This window comes from Mustela nivalis (genome assembly GCF_964662115.1).
Source record: "Mustela nivalis genome assembly, chromosome: 2".
Lineage (NCBI taxonomy): Eukaryota > Metazoa > Chordata > Mammalia > Carnivora > Mustelidae > Mustela > Mustela nivalis.
In genome coordinates this window covers 140,335,299-140,352,327 of record NC_139021.1, presented here as the reverse complement: position 1 = coordinate 140,352,327, position 17,029 = coordinate 140,335,299, and the positions used below count along the sequence as shown (strand labels likewise).

The following is a 17,029-nucleotide window of genomic DNA, read 5'->3' as shown; positions in this document are numbered from 1 at the left end:
TTGGGGCTCCTCCCTATTAGGACTCTGACTAACAGAGACACCAACGTCCGCTAGATCTTTTCCCGGCCACTCTCAGGGTCTCTGGACAAAGACAGATGACATACCCAATAGCATCGAAAAATGATTCCATGAAGAAGTAAAAAACAAGAGACAAGAGAAAACGCCCATGAAATGTGTCTCTAACTTTTTCTCCTTTCTTGGGTCCCCACCGTACTTCTGAGTACAATTGGCTAAAAAATTAGTGTTCGGGGCTTTTTTAAATTGCTGGGACAAATGGTCCCTCCCTCAAGCCAATAATTGAATTGCTTAATTGAGAACATAAATCTCTATTGTGAATAGTGACATTCCTCTTTAAGGGCTCTGTGTGCTACATCTTCCTGCCTGGACTCCATTGCTTCAGAGACGTGTCAGGTAAGTGCTTTTAACGCAAAGTATTCCTCCCCTGGTATGCACTAAGTAATAAAAGTTAAGTTGTTCCTAAAATGATTTTGCGTTTCTGTTTCAGCTATGAGTTAGTGTCTGCTTTTTAAGGTTAAGAATGTGTCTAATGCAGAGTGTCATTAATTAGTTTCCCGATGGCCCATTTGTTCAGGGATTCCATGCCTCTTGAACAAATTGCTACACTGTTAATGGAAAACGGTATTTTGTTAGGCAGACTTGGGGAGGTGTTGGATTTGTTCCTAAAATAGTATGCTAGAGTCAGACTCTGGGCGACTAGCTCACAGATGGGTTTTGGGGTGGTGTGCTTTTATTTATTTATTTTTTTTTACTTATTTATTAGAATACTAATTTTTGTAATGTTTTGACCATTCTGTTTGTTGTGCTGGCTTAGCAATATGTCCTACTTTTCATAAATCCTTAGAAACTGGAAATGAGGGGAGAGGCTTGATGACCCCAGAGAACTTTCTGTAGTTGTGTTCAACAACCCACAACCAGTAGAAATATGAGGCTGTGATGAATACCCACACCACATATAAGGGGGTGGGTCCCTCCTCTCATCAAATTGACCAGCAGCTTCCCTGGGAGAAAAAGAACCATCACGGAGGACAGTCATCTCAGCCAATCAGAAGAAGTCCAATGGAAAAACCCACCGAAACTCCAGGAAGACATGAGAATAAATGAGAAATTACCCAGAGACATGCTCAGAGGACATGAAAGGTAGTCAACAATATAAAATTTGATGAAAAGATTCAGAAAGAAAGATATAAGGAGGGTGTATGCTAAATTTTTGGTCAACACCCAAGTTATAGGCATGAACTGCTGTTGCCCCATAGGCTTGCAGAAGTGTCCAAGGCGCTTGGCTAGTGGCTGAGAATCTGAGCAGAATGTGTCTCTTGTGATGAATTTGGTTGTGCAAATGTTTAGTTTGTATGATAAAGGTGGGGTGCAGGATAGTATGCTGAAGGGCACCTATCAGGACTTCATACACACACACACACACACACACACACAGTACATGTCTGGGTGTGAACGACCCCTGTGGATCATATTTAAGGCTTTTAGCCTCACATGCATATGCACAGACACTTACACACCTTCATGGCTCTCTTCCTTTGCTGATACCCCTTGTTTCCTGTTTGTGGCAGCCTCTTCTGTCCTTCTTCTGTCACTGGTAACCCCAAAGAATTACTTTTCCCAGTCTGCTGCGGTCTCCTCCTGCCAGCAGGGCAGGGGAGGGGGGGCAGGTGGTAGAGGTGTCCAGGGAGGAAAAAAGACCCTTAGCAAATGGGCCAAGGGTCCACCAGAGATGAGCTCTGCTGGTCTCCCTGTTCTCTAGGGCATGGGGGCTCCTCAGGGCTCCTCTCCTCCAGCTTCCCTGGAGGGGCTCCCTTTCATTGCTGGGTCTCTGGTATTGGGTGCCCCTGGGGCAAGAAATTTCACTTCAGAAGAGCGCCTGGCACACCATTTCTGAGTCGGCTTGTGACCCTGCAAGCTCACCATGTCCCGCTTTACACAGCCTCCAAGGGGGCGAGCTCAGAGCTCTGCCAGGCGTGAGCTGATTCTCTGAGATGAGGCCGTAAATGCACATACTATTATTCACGGGAGGGCCTTACGCTGCAGCTCTCAGCGCCGTCAAGGGGGAGAAGGCATTCAGCGTTTATCAAGTGCTTATCACAGATCCCATGCTTTCCAGAGATCATCCTTTTAAAGCCCACCCACTAAAGGCCACCCGAACACACCCACAACCAAAGTTAGGTTTATTACCTTGTTGCAGAAGGAGAGCCCGTACCAGAGGAATCATGGAACATCTCCTAAGGTGGGAATTAGGCAAATTACTTATTGAGATAGGGAATGGCTTTGGTGGTCTGAATCTGTAAACTTGGGACTTGTAGAGCACATGGACCCTACGATACAGACTCATGTTCATAGCGGGATTATACCCAAGAGTCAAAAGGCAGAAGCAACGCCAGTGCCCACTGATGGACCCATGGATAAAGAAAATGTGGTGTATTCCCACAAGGGGCTATTTATTCGGCCTTAAAAAGAAAGACAATTCTTACACATGCTACAACTTTGGTGAACCTTGAAGAAACACGCTAAGTGACAAAAAGCTGAATAGGGAAATTATTTCACTGAAATAAGCAACGTGGAGTTATCAAATTAATACAGACAGAAAGCTGAATGCAGATTTCTGGGAGCCAGAGGGATGGGAGAATGGGGAGCTATTGTTTAACGGGTATGGAGGGTCAGTTCTGCAAGTGTTCCATGGATGAGTGGTGGTGATGATTGCATTAAAATGGTCCATTTTATATTATATAGATTCTCCCACAATAAATACCAGTCCTTCAGAGTTACTGCCACAATAGCTCATCCGATGTCCTCCGAGAACCCATGGGTCTGTGCAAACTGGCCAGGAGAGTTCAAGCTCAGTGTCTGTTGCCTGCTATGGCTTCGCTATCTGTTTTGCGAGTCATAGAACAGCTTTGCCAAGACGTGATTTCTGTTTCAATTCTCAGCACGCCCATCTCAGGCTTGCTGGGAGCCGAGTTACCTCGGGCGTCTTCAGTCTCCTTGGCTTGTTTGTTTTTCTGTTCTGCTTGAGGACGGAAAGGGGTGGATTCGAGATTTCAACCCAAAGCAGCCATAATGCTCAGCCTGGGCTTTTCAGCTACAGGGCTCCTGTAAAGGGTAAATCACGTCTTTGAAACCTGCAAAGTCCATTTGTCTCTAATCCTTAACAAACACAACTCGAAACATCCACTGCTCCATGCGTAATAAAACACACCAGTAAACCGGGCATCGTCAGACCTCCGGGACCTTGTAGATTGAAATGGCAAAACAGATACATACACAGTTAAGTGCAGGATGCATGGTAAATTCTAGAAAGCAAATGACTCTATGCCCATATAAAGTATCTGTATAACTGTGATAGGACCAGCTTGCATTGGGTTAAAATCCTCTGACCAAAAAAAAAAAAAGGAGCCTCCTATTTGGTTACTTGAGAGGGGATGAGATGTATCATATTTAAAATGGGAACACTACCGGAACTGTAACACATTCACTTCGGCTTCTCTGAAGTATAAATATGGTGTTAGAATCTCTCCTAAGAGTAGATTTAGATCAAGCAGAGCAAGACGGCAAAATAATTCCTAACATATGCACATAATTTAAAACCAGGGTCAGCAAGCTTTTTCTGTAAAGGGCCAGATAGTAAATATTTTAGGCTTTTGCAGGCCCTACACAGCCAACGACTTGGTGTCAACAAATGAGTGTGGCTATATTCCAATAAAACTTTCTTTATGAGTGCTGAAATTTGAATGTAATATAATTTTCACAGGTCATAAAATATTATTCTTTTTAATTCTTTCCAGCCAGCTGAAAATGGAAAAACCACTCTTGGCCCTCAGACTGTAGAAGACAGGGCAGCCAGCCGAATTTGGCCGGTGGCTGGAGTTTGCCTCACCCAGCTTTTGAAGCTTGCTTTTCAGAGGGTGGCAGACAGGCCAGCAGCATCAGCAGCACCTGGGAGCTTGTTAGAAACCCAGCACCTCTGGGGCGCCTGGGTGGCTCAGATGGTTAAGCCTCTACCTTGGGTTCAAGTCATGATCCCAGGGTCCTGAGATTGAACCCCACCTTGGGATCCCACCTCAGTAGGAAGCCTGCTCTTCCCTCTTCCTCTGCTGCTCCCCTGTTTGTGCTCTCTTTCTCTGTCAAATAAACAAACAAAATCTAAAATAAAAAAGAAAGAAAAGAAAAGAAATACAGAACCGTCAGCTCCACCCCAGAGCCACTAAAGGAGAATCTGCATTTTAAGTTCTAAACTTCCTTATGCCTCAGTTTCCCCATGCACAAGATGGAGAGGATAGTCTGTCTCCCTTGGCATGACTGTAAGAATGACTATCCACACCCACATACACACCCACATACACACAGCTTAAATAGTATTCGACACTACTATTACAAAATCTTACATTATGTGACAGTTGACCCTTGAAAAACGTGGGTTTGAACTGTGCAGGTCCACTTAGATGTGGACTTTTTCCCAATAAATACGGTACAGTACTGTAGATGCATTTTCTCTTCAGTATGATTTTCTTAATAACATTTTCTCTTCTCTAAATTACCTTATTGTAAGAATACAGTGTGTAGTATATATGACATACAAAGTAGGTATTAATTGACTGTTCATGTTATGAGTAAGGCTCTGTCAACAGTAGGCTATCAGCAGTTAAGTTTTGGGGGGAGTCAAAAGTTTTATGTGGATTTTCTAGTGCACCCCCACATGGTTCCATTTTTTCAGCCACCGTCTGAGACAGGCATGGTTTACGGCATTTCACAGAAGAAAGTGTGGCCCAGAGAACTGAAAACACTTGCCTAGGGTCACAGAACAAAGTTCCTTCTGGCTTCAAATTGAGTCCTGAGGTTAATGAAGGGTTCAAGGGTACGGAAGGGGCCTGCACTCCCCAGGAACCGGGGTCTTCCTGTCCAGGGCTCCATTCTAACCCTGAGGAGCCGCTTTGCGACCCATGCCCCTGAGACTCTCGCACCGCAGGTGTCCAGCTCTCCAGCTCTGCCACTCCCTACCCGGGACCCCAAGTTACCCTTCCATTCAGTGACATTTATCTTCCATTAACTTGCATAGTATTTTTTACAACTTCTCTTTCTAGTTCTAGACTGTAAATTTTCTCTCTGCTGAGTCTTGTAGCTGACTGACTATTTTTCATTATATTTGTAGGGCTCAGGGAAAAAAAAAAAAGGCAATCCCTTTATTTGAGAATCCTGACATTTATTAGCATAATAAAACTCTCAAGATGAAATTGCAGTTTTCCAGACAGTAATTTCATTTGCAGGACAACTTACAAGGAATTTATTTTAAGGCCAGGTAAAACCTAAAATATATGAGACACTCAGAAAAGTGCAGGCCCCAAATAAAATGAAATAAATGTGTTAGGCATAGAAAACTCAGCTGTTGTCTCTCACATATTAATTAGGGGTGACAGGAACAACAGCTCAGGGGTTCAGTTTCTCGGCCGGGGTTGCTCGGCTCTGTGAGCGGCTGCTAGTGCTTGGAATAAGAAGTTTCTTCCAACACCTTGAAAATCATCACACCATATTCCCCTGCCACGTCACTGCTAAGCCCAAAATAATTGTTGCTGTTTCTGTGGTTCTTATCAGCCATCCCTCCCATTTAGACGGAGCTTTCATTACTGCTCATTTCACTGACCCACAAAAAAAAAAAAAAAAAAAACTAGTGGCAGCCACACAGAAAATCCTATTCTCCGGGAGACCGAGCCTTCATGAAGCTGAATGTCTTGCACAGTCACATAGCTTGTAAGCAGCAAGACTAAAACTAAAACTCGTTTCCTTGGGAGATACTAGAATAGAAGTATCTATTAGAAGAAAATCTAACCATAATCGGTTATGGTTTTAAAGTACTTTGGCATTCAAGAAGGAGACTCCCCCCTTCACTTTGTTTTATTCATTCGGGGGCCCTGGGAGAGAGCAAGAGAGAAGTCAGGCTGGGAGACTGACATTATTGGACACATTTGGATGATGGGTCCTTACCTTGGCTTCCCTCAAAGGCAGAGCCTGCAGCAAATGCCTATATTCAATTCAGGGGTGGCCAGCCCAGAGGAGGAGGAGAGGGAAGCAGAGGAGGAGGAGGGGCAGATGGGAAGGGGGTGGACCTCATCTGGTCACTCTTCGATTTCATCATCATGAGTTGCTCTGTCTTGCAAGTCGATCTTCCCAGAGGTCATCAGAAGAACTGCTTGTCCAAACAGCCCCCCAGCCGGAAGAAAGGGAAAGAAGAAGCCTACCGTCTGCTGTCCCCCATTGATCCAAGGTTCACCATATGCAGAGTTCATGGCCCTGCTCTTGAAGGTTGCACGATGTCTTCAGCATCTGCAGCAATAGGAGATGAGGGGCCCAAAACACCCCGTGGGCAAGGTGGCTTTGGCTCAGCTCACATGAAGCTGATGTACCCCATAAGGGAGAACAACATCTATGCAGAACGACTTGCAGTGGTAGTGACCAGGGTGAAGCAAGTGGCCAAGAACGTGAAGAGTAGGGAAGGCAGCAGGTGAAGGAGAGCATACGAGATGTGGTACACGACTATCGTGTAAGGTACACCTGTCCACTGACAAAGCACAGAGCTCATCCACCCTTTCACTCCCACCAAATATGGTGCTGCCAACATTAAAATACTAGTAAGTTCAGGGTGGGGAGTTGAACACAAATCTGCTTGATTCCACTATAATATTCCACCCATAACATGCTGTCTCTGTGTCTATAAACATGAAAACCTGAATATGCATGAAGACGCTTCCCTGAAAGTTACAGAAGAGTCACTGGGAGAATCTCATTGAAATGAAAACCATACTCAGATTAAGTGAACGCAGGATCAGACTCAAAAGGACCATGAAGGCAGAAGTAATCATACGGGTAACCTGTATCAAGAGGGCCAAATCCTAGAGAGAAAGGCTTTCTTGGATTTATAATTCATCCTAGGTTTGGGGCACATCTATGGGAATACACAAAACCACTGCCTCAATATCACAAAATCTGGGTCAAAATATGCTTCCAAGACGAAGGATGGGTGGCCGAAGAAGAGGCAAATAAAGAAGGCAGGGCAGTATCAGCTACCTATTCTGGAAGCTGCGTCTCAGAAGCCTTAGGTGATAAAAATCAATGAGGACAATAATGTACATCATAAAAGACGCAGCATCTATATTTTCCATATAAATCCTTTGCAATATTTCGTCTATACTCTCCATGACTTTATAGACAGAACAGGTAGGAAATAACTTACTAGAAAAAACTGGTTAGTGTTGGAAGACTTTCAGAAGAGCTGTATTCATTCCACAAACATTTATTGAATGTCTACCACAGGTTACATTCAGAGTTCGGCACTGGAATTATTTGGGATTATTAAAACATGACCCATGTGCTCTGGGGGCTCAGCTTAGGGTGGCCATGGCAAATAGGCTTCATTCTCTGAAGTCATAACTAAACTCTTCTTGAAAGAGCTGCATCAGCTAAGAGCAATTTCTGTCCTCGGCACAGGGATGGGGACCAATAGCACGTATATTTCATATCCTTTGAGACATACTAATCTACTTAATCCTCTGGCTGGTGGTGGTGGATCTTCCGGAAGGCCATAAGGATTTGAGCCAGGAAGTTCTTAAGTTGAGTTCAAAAAATGGATACCCAAAGAAATCCAATTGGTAAGGGGGGGAAAAAATCACTCAAACAACAGATGGTAGTCTGGTGGGCTGTCCCTCTGTCCACAGGGTTCCTGCAGCAGCTCTCCCCCTGAAACAGTGATAATTTCCTCCTAAAAGGAAAAACAAAAGGGAAGAATTACTTGTAATCAAGCAAGGGAAATAAACATCCACCAGAGAGAGGCCAGTTCAAGATAGAAAGTCTATGAATATGTATCTGCCTCCTCCTCACTCAAATTTATAAAAATGACAGAAAAAAAATCTGCTTTTTAAAAAAGAAATAGAGCCATATTGGGAAAATGGAAATAAATCCAATATGGGAAAATAAGAAGGAAGGACATCAACAAAGATAGGTGTTGAAGAGTACTTGAAACCCAGAAGACCTACAGGATGAGATTATCAGAGGAGGGAAGGTGAGGCAGGGGTTGGAGCAAGTTATCAGAGGGACAGGCTGAGGAGCCCCAGGCTGCAGATGTCTTTGCCTCCACAGACCGGAAGTGAGGAGGGGCAGACCGGAAGTGAGGAGAGGCACTGCCCTCCATTGGAAGGCCAAAGAGTCCACAAAAGCTCAGACTTTCCATGTCGGAAAGATAAGTTACTCGCTGTCAGCAGCAGCCCTTACAGCATAGAGAGAATGGATTCGGGAAACAGGGACTATATCCATTGATGGATAAGCAGGAAATTCAAAGTTCAGACACCAACTCATAACTCAAAATGTGTACATACTTATGGAACATTATACCCATACAAGAAAGATGCCAAACTCAACAACAGAACTGACCTCCCAAGAAAACATCAAGTTTATAAAAACAAACGGTAAGAGCCTTTGAGGGATGGGTATTCATCTCCTCAGTGGAATAAGAAGATAAATCATCTGTGAAATAAGAATGGGCCATTATTTATGGGGCACCAGGGCGGGACAGCCCATTAAGCGTGAGACTCTTGGTTTCGGCTCAGGTCATTATCTCAGGGTCATGAGATCGAGCCCTGTGTCAGACTTCACACTCCATGCCCCCTTCCCCTCTGCCCCAACATGTGCTCACTCTCTCCCTCTCTGTGTCCCTCAAAATAAATGAATAAATCTTTAAAAAAAAATGGGCTATTATTTTTTTAAAGAACCTATAAATGAAAAGAGTACCCACTTAAATAAAAATAAAAATCTCAGTAGAAAACCTGAGGAGCAGAAAAGACATAACTGAAGCTCAATTTAGTTGCCGGAAGAATTGACACGTCGGTAAGAAAGGAGACATCTAAGCAGAAAATGGACAATGGACAGGAACGGACAATCCACAGAAGAAATTCAAAGGACCATTAAACATATGAAAAGATCCTCTGTGTCAGGAGTAATTGGAGAAATGCAAGCTAAACAACGGTGAGATAGAGCATCTGCCGATCTGATGGGAAAAAATTAAAATGACTGATAATCCCCAGGGCTGGCAGCCGTGTGGGGAAACAGCCTCATCTAGTTTTGGCAGAAGCATAAGTTGGCACTCCATTTTTGGAGGGCTATCTGGCAGATCTTTTCAAATGAAAACGTGCATCATCCTCCATCCAGCAATTCCAATATGACAGATCCATCCTAGAGAAATACTTGCGCCTGTGCCCAAAGGGACAGGGACAAGCAAAGCTCTGCAGCCCTGTTTGTGATGATGGAAACCTGGAAGCTATGTAAGTGGCCATCATGGAAAACCACAGGGCACGTGTGTGGATGTGGTTGGTACGTGTACTCAGCACACGCAATTCCATAACAGCCAACATCCTGATGACTCACAAATGTCAGCTGTAGTGCCGTAGCACTTTACACAGTGATATCTCAATGAAACCTCCCAGGGACCCTAAGGAGGTGCGTGCTGTTTGGAAACCCATCTTACCGGGGAGAAATCTAAAGCACAAAAACTTTAGTAGTTGCCCAAAGTCACACATAGCAATGAAGTTGGGATGTAAAATTTAGCAGCCTACTTCCAGTGACCATGCTTTGAAAAAACACACATAGGATATATTGACCCTGCTAAAAAATCAAATTGCTGAGCAATTGGTAACGAATTATCCAGTTTAATCTCACCCCACTATCCTTATTTTTTAGAATTCTCCTGTCTAAACAAGTACATTTCTGTTTTGTCTGGAAAATCCTGTCATTTTTTTTAAAAATCTCCATCCTATTTGGTGTATTTTTGGGGTGGAGAATTGCATTAAATGTATAGTTTAATTAGAAAAAAAAAGAATTGCCAGTTTATGTAGAAAATAACAAAACTGTTTTCCTTATGTAAATTTGTGTTAATGCCCAGGAAATACTTGAATAGTGACATGGCAAACTAATACTTCAAGGTGGAGAATGGAAATGGAGATTTGAAATGGACAAGGCATTCACCTTGTATTGTCCTTGATTATTCTTAGAATGTAATCATGAATTAATTGTGTAATTAAATCTTTAACATATACACACTGACCAACAGATCTCCACATGGGCATAGATGAATCCCCTCTATAGTGTAAGAAACTACATCAGAAGTCTCCAACCCTATATTTGAAAGAGGATAAAGACCTTCAAAGTCTTCTGTTCTAACCTTCGGAGAGATGGACTTTTCCCTGTGCCTGAATACTTCCAAGGACAAGAAGCTCATCACTGCTCGCAGCAGCTTATAGTGGGCAGGGAAACCAAACATCATGGTACAGAGGAAAAGGCACAATCTTTAGAGGCAGATGGCCTGAGGATTAACTCTTGGGCCATGTGGTGTCAGCCATGAACACTTAGGGAAGCTACTCAAGCTCCTCGGCTTTGGTTTCCTGATCTATGAAATGGGACTAGTCTGCCTCCCTCATAAGTTTGTCATGAAGAGGAAGCAAGAACATGGATGGACAGCACCGGACATGATGCCTGACACAGAGAAAGTGTCAATATCCACACACACCTGTAGAGACAGGGAGGGTGTGTATGGATAATAACTCCCTAGAGTTGTTAGAAAAACTCTTCCCAACATGGGTAGAAATCTGCCCTAACCCTGATTAGTCAGTTTTCCAGGAGTCCTGTCCACCCAACATCTAGACATTTGTAAATGGGTCATTTTCTCTGTGCTTTACTTAGAAGGTCAAGTCAAGAGCTGTCCATAGATCCCTGGGGACATCCATGTAGAAAAAGCAAAACCAATCCAAGAGTCCCTATCACAGCAGAAACCCAGTGAGACGGTTCAGGAATTCTGTGACCCTTGCTACAGATGCAAATCTCAGGAAGATGGAGAGCGACCAAGGCTCTGTTTCTAGGCATCTCTCTCTCTCACCCTTGTGACTCACTGAGTTCCACCTTTGGCTTTCTCCCAGTTACTACCATGCTGACAGTCACAAAAGAAGTAACAAAACTAAAGAAACACAAAACAGCAACAAAAGTTGCTTCTGTCTACGTACATAGTTTGGAAGGCACCATCTTTCCTCATGAGATGTCTACAGTAGGGGGACAAATGACAAAGAGAGTTCTGGAAAACAAGAACTTCCACACCACTTCACAGTTACAGAGTGCTGTTACCGACATTGCCTCATTTATCAGTCATGTGATTTGACTATTATTTACATCCATTTGCCGGGTTAGGATGGTAAAGTTCAGTGAGACTAAGGAACCTGCCCAAAGTCACACACGTACCACACATTTACATATCCTTGTAGTTGGAACAAGAGACGTGGTAACTCTATTAGAAAAGCTTCTCGAGCCACAGGGTGGACGGCTAAGTTTCAGCTAATTCTACAAAGCTGCCAGAGGCCTGTCTAGAATGTCCTCAAGCAGGACATCCTGGGGATGAGTTGCAGGTGGGCTGTGGGCTTGGGCAGAAGATGGGTCAGCTAGTCCCTAAATGTTAGCAGTAGGGAGCACTCAGAGACTTGAGGTGAGGAGAAGCTTAGGGACCAGGGCTGGAGGTGCTTGCCTTAGTCAGAGGGCAAGCCAGAGAAAAGAACAGCAGGCCCCAGAGCCTATCTGGACAATCTCTGCCCTCTTCCACCCTTCCACACATCCCTGTGATCCTGTGGACCTGCTGGGCTGCCTGCTCCCTCTCCACCCCATCTCTTGGAACACCTGCAGCCTGGCGCTCCTTAACCTCACATTTCTACCAGTTCTAGCTCCTGACCAGCACCCCTCTGAAGGATACCTTGTGGAAATCAATGAGATCCGTGAGCGTTGCATGGCGATTGGGGTCCACTCCCAGGAAGCTGTAAAAGTCCGCAGAGGCATCCACAAGAAAGTGCTTGAACCCTTTCTGCAGGCGATAGGAGAGGGTGTAACCCCAGATTTTCTCACTGACCCGGACCAAAAATGCTCCCTCTGTCATGTTCTCAAGGAGATCTTCTGCATCTTCTCGACTAATAATTCCTGATTTAAAAAAGAAAAAAGAAAAAGTCAGTAGGTTCAGCAAACTTTTCCTCTGCCACTCTCCCAGACTCATCCCTACCCCTCATCCTGTTTCCCTGATATCAGGAAAGAGAGGGCTTCGGGAGCTGTCCAGCACTCGTCTCATTCCACCCAGGACTCATCTTGGCCTAGAGCAACCAGCTGTGAGCCTGCAGGCAGAGTTTCTTTTAGGACCTGAGTTTAGCACGCTTTCCTCCAAATTAAGCCTCACTGATTTGGATTAATTGGGTAAGCAAAGAATTAGTAATGAGCAGGAATTAGAGCATCTATCGATTACAAATACAAGTCAGCAAGCACTGCCCTGTGGAGAGCATTGAGCCCTGCTTTAATGACAACAGCAGAGTGACTTACAGTTATGACCCGGGTTATCTTGCCAGGACCCATAAGTGAGCACCTGGAAACAGTAGGTCCTCTTAAGTAAAAAGACCTCCTCCGCCCACCTGTGGGCATTAGGAAAACAGCTCAAAATTTTCTCGGGTTCTGCATTCTTTCATGATGATGATGTGGGTACAGACCTGGAGTTGATTATTTATCAGTGGCAATCCCCAAAAAGGATTTTCGGGAGATGCTGTTATCTGGGTAGAGCATAGGAAGCCATATGTGGAGGGAAGAGCCTGAGCCTCACAGGGCAGGGCAGCGGGAAGAGGGCAGAAGCCAGAAAGCCTAGGTGACCTGCTCAACCTGCGTTCATCTGGGCGACCCGAGGCTCAGCCAACACTTTGACTTCTCCAATGCCCTCTGACGTTTAAGTGATTCATCATCTTACTCATCTACATCAAGGACACCTTATGACTTTCAAGTCGGATAAAGAATTCGAACACATTAACTGAGAGACACTGTGGAAGTGTTGGCTACTGTTAATCATATTTGAGGGAGAGGAGAAACGCACGGTCCTTTTTATACACCCGCTTGGTTACCCTCTGCATACATGCAATGGGGTCATTTACCGACAGTCACGTAGCAAAGGGCTAGAAGGTAGCTGAGTTATTGGTCCCTGTGACCGTGAGAGGGACTACACACTTGTGACTTCTCTCCCCCACACCCTCGTGCCACTCTCAAGCTTTCCTGTGGGTACTCCCTGCTCCCCCCACACCCCTTCCATTGCTCTCCTATTTATGGGAGGTGTGGCAGAACTTTCCCTGTGCCCAAAGCAGAGGACATAGAGGCCACCACGCTGTCACATATCCCCCTTTTAAAGACAACCAACACATTTGGGGCTCACCTCCATCCTCCTTACCTAGAACTTATCAAGAGGCAATCGAGTGAGCCACCCTTTCCCCAGCCAGGCACTATTAGTAGGAAACTAGGGAGAAGGGAGTGGGAAGGAAGTGGGGAGCTCTTCTACCACAGGACACCTGAAGAATCACGTGCAATTTCCCCATAGGCAGGAGGATGCACGCTGGGGTTGCTCGGGGGAGGATGTCCGTGCCTTCTGCCAGGGAAGCAGTGACAGCCAAAAGAGGACCAAGATGGTCACCTGGAATCTGTCGGAAGACTCAGCACCATCCCTCACCCAACTCCCTGCCCCAATGCCAGAAAACCTAGACCGTAAAGGAGACCGCTGTCAGGAGAAAAGCAAGAGGAGACAGAATAGAGCCATGGGCCGGGAGGAAGAAGGACCAGAAAATGTCACCCCCTTCTCCACTCCACCTACCTCCAGCTGAAGCCCAGACCAGACTGAAAACTGGGGAGGAGAGAATTGTTCCACTGGGCAGGAGACTGAATAGTCACAGCTGAATAGTACCTGACATTTTAATATCTGAAAGCTAACAGTAACACCAAAAGGACAATATCACGTGTCTGTGATCTAAAACCTGTGAATGGCCTCCCTGGTCTCTGGCAGAGTCCAGACTTGGGAATGAGAGACACTGGGCTCTGGGACCACCCACCACCACCCACCTCTCCAGGCTCCTTGCCTCACTCACCCCATGCACCATTGCTCACTGCTTACCACAAGACCCCCAAGTGCAGAAGCTTCCTGCCGGTCCCCAGCCCCCTTTGTCCCAGCGGACCCTGACTCCTCTTCTTCTCTCCTGGGAAGCCCAGGCTGCTAGTCACCTACTCTCTACCTTTGTGCAAGTGAGAAGTGGAGGTCCCTCTGAGTGGTAGAATTTGAAAAGAATGCCTCTCTAGGCCAAAATGGCCAAGCTCACATTTCCGCATTTTGACTCCTCCTCCCTGCAACCAACCCCCTTGGCAGGGACCCTTTATTCAGTGCGCAACCTGCCCCACCCTGCCATGAAGCCATCCCTATCCCCGGAGGCCGCACCGCACCGAGAGAGCCACCTTTGAGCTTTAATCACACCTGCCTAGAGGCTCCAGTGTATTAGTAAACAGGCTGTGAAGGACTCAAGGATAAAGCCTGTGGCAACTGTGGGAGCCGCTGCTCAGTCTTCCCTCAAGAGAGACTCTGCTGCCAGAAGTGTCCAGAGCCAAGAGCCCCCAGCGGCTGCTCAGGATCCACCACCGAAGCCTGCTCTGCCCCGGGGGGCACGAGGGGGTACAGAACCCAGTGCCCTTGACTCAGAGCACTCCTTTGTATCCTTCATGGTGCTTTTTTCAGGAAATGGCTTGCACTTCTGCTTCCTAGAAGACCCAGACTGACACTGAATGCTGACTTTTGTGCCTCAAGCACCTGGAATGCTGGGGAAGGAGAGGCTTGTTTGGAGCAGTAATCAAGAGCATGGACTAAAATCACAGCTTACTCGGGGTGCCTGGGTGGCTCAGTTAATTAAGTGCCTGCCTTCAGCTCAGGTCATGATCTCAGGGTCCTAGGATCGAGTCCTGTTTCAAGCTTCCTGCTCAGTGGGGAGCCTGCTTCTCCCTCTGCCTCTGCAGCTCCCCCCTGCTCATGCTCTTTCTTGCATACTCTCTCTGTAATAAACAAAATCTTTTTAAAAATAAAAATAAAATCACAGCTCAGGGACCTGTTCAACAGGTGGTCTTGGGCAGGTTATTCTGCTAACTGGTACCATTAATTCTTCTACGGTGTAAGGTTGTTTGAGCCGATGTTAAATTAATGTGTGAGCAAGCTCCCCACAGTGCCGGAGAGCATAACTAGTTTGCCTCGGCTACCCCAAGAGTACCACTCCTGTGCCACACTGGGATGTCACTTCGTCCTGGAAGCAGCCATGGTCAGGGCACTGCCAGGCTGTGCTGCCCACACCTGTGAACCCAGTCCCTCCAGAGGCTGTAGAGGGTGACTTCTGATGGGGACTGCTTGAGTCCCTGGGCCCCAGCTACACCATCCCTAGCAGACTCTCCAGCTGTCTGGGATAATAAACATCTGTGAACTCTGCCCCCCACACTTTGTAATTCGGCCCAAGACCAAAAGAAGTGAATCCTCATAGTTCAGGATGGCATAGACCCTTCCACAGAAAACGTGAGCCCCAGGAGAATCAGTCAATGGTGGGAAGGCCTGTAGGTCACTTACAAGGAGAAGCTGTTACACTTTCCTGCCCATCCACGCTCTGCCCTCCTCATCTCTCTCTCTCCCTGGATCGCCTCTAAGCCAAGTGCCCTGGGAACTAAGCAATAATCACACCCCACCCCATCCCACCTCTGTCCCTTCTAAACACTCTATGGCCTCTTGGCTAAGGAAAGGAGGAAGGGCTTCCCCCAACCTCTTCTGACTGGGGAGCAAGCACACTGCTCCCTAGGGATCATGGGAACTTTCTGCCTCTGCCAATGACCAGGCCTGGCAGCCTTCGTACACAATGTTCCATGGTAGCTGTTCTGGAATGATGACTAGAGAATGCAACTATTGGTCCCTTCTGAGCCAGTTCCTACCTGTCAACAATGGGAAATGTGGTTTTTCCTATAATTTCTCTACTTCCGCCCTTCAACAGCTGTGTAGGAGCCAAGCCCCATGCTGGGTGCCTGGGAATCAGCACTGAATGAAAAACAGTTCCTGCCTTCCAGAAGCCTTGACTCTGGACAGAAATAAAGATCAACTGATTTTTTTTTTTTTTTTTTAAGAAAAGACTCACTGTAACCAGTGGTGCTCACGGCCCTAGGAGCTGAGGGAGTCCCTGGGGGACCACCCTACACAGCTCTGGTGCCAAGCGTGGGAGGGACAGCTGTACTGAGACCAGAAAGGTGAAAACAGAGGTGCAAGGCAAGGATTCGTTGGCAGAGGGGATTAGCGACTGGTTCCCTGTGTCTGGAGGGAGGGCCAAAGTAGGAGCCACGTGGCACCAATGGTGAGATACGTAGAGGTTGGCAGGGGCCAAGCCCCCAAGAGCTCTCCATACCGTTAGAAGGATTCTGGCCTTAATTTCGAGGGCAATGAGAAATGACTCATGATTCCAAACAGAGAATGTGAGTGTGTTCGAGGATGGATAGATGGCCCCTGGGGGTACGAACTGGAGGCACACAAGCCAGGGACCTCAGTCCCTTCATGCGGGGATGGCTTCATAGCCACAGTTCCACAGTCATAGGGCTGGACTCCAGCTCCCGGACTGTGAGTCTGACAGAGACGGCTTCTATGCTGAGGCAGGGGGGCAAAAGGACACATCGGGGGTTACATAAGAAGCCCCCATCACAGCCAGTCCTGGGCACCATCCGGGGACTCATCCGCCTCCATCCTCTTAACATCCCGATCACCGTGAGTTCATAACTGAGGACACCGAGGGTCAGCGAGAAAAGTGACTTACCCAGGTCCCAGAGCTAGTAAGTGGTAGAGCCAGAATTTGAACTCAGGTCCTCGGACTCCAAGTCCGGGGCTCTTTGCTCTACAGCATGTTACCTCATCACAGGACAGTAAGTGCTGCTGTGAAAGACAGAGCAGGAGGAGATTAATGCGACCTGGAGAAGTCAGGACAGGCCTGAGAGCGGCAGTGAAGGGGGAGGTGAAGTGGGCTTCTGGGGCTGGGTAGATTCTGGGAGCAAGCAGTGAGCACAGCTGATGGCGTGGGAGGGGAGAGGGAGGGACGTGATGAGTGAAGAGAAGGACACCCCCATGGCACATTTA

The 17,029-nt window shown here is 46.5% G+C and overlaps 1 protein-coding gene across 3 annotated transcripts in view; it reads right to left on the bottom strand.

Moving 5' to 3' along the window:
* Nucleotides 1–7,296: 7,296 nt before the first annotated feature.
* Nucleotides 7,297–17,029, bottom strand: part of SH2D4B (SH2 domain containing 4B) — a gene marked incomplete at its 5' end in the record, with an annotated part of 93,932 nt that continues 84,199 nt past the window's right edge. For all 3 annotated transcript variants that reach the window (XM_082720140.1, XM_082720141.1, XM_082720142.1), the window contains 2 exons: nucleotides 7,297–7,777; nucleotides 11,798–12,018. In XM_082720140.1, the coding sequence (XP_082576266.1) occupies nucleotides 7,685–7,777; nucleotides 11,798–12,018 (314 nt within the window). In that variant the 3' untranslated portion in view covers nucleotides 7,297–7,684. The remainder of the gene's footprint in view (nucleotides 7,778–11,797; nucleotides 12,019–17,029) is intronic.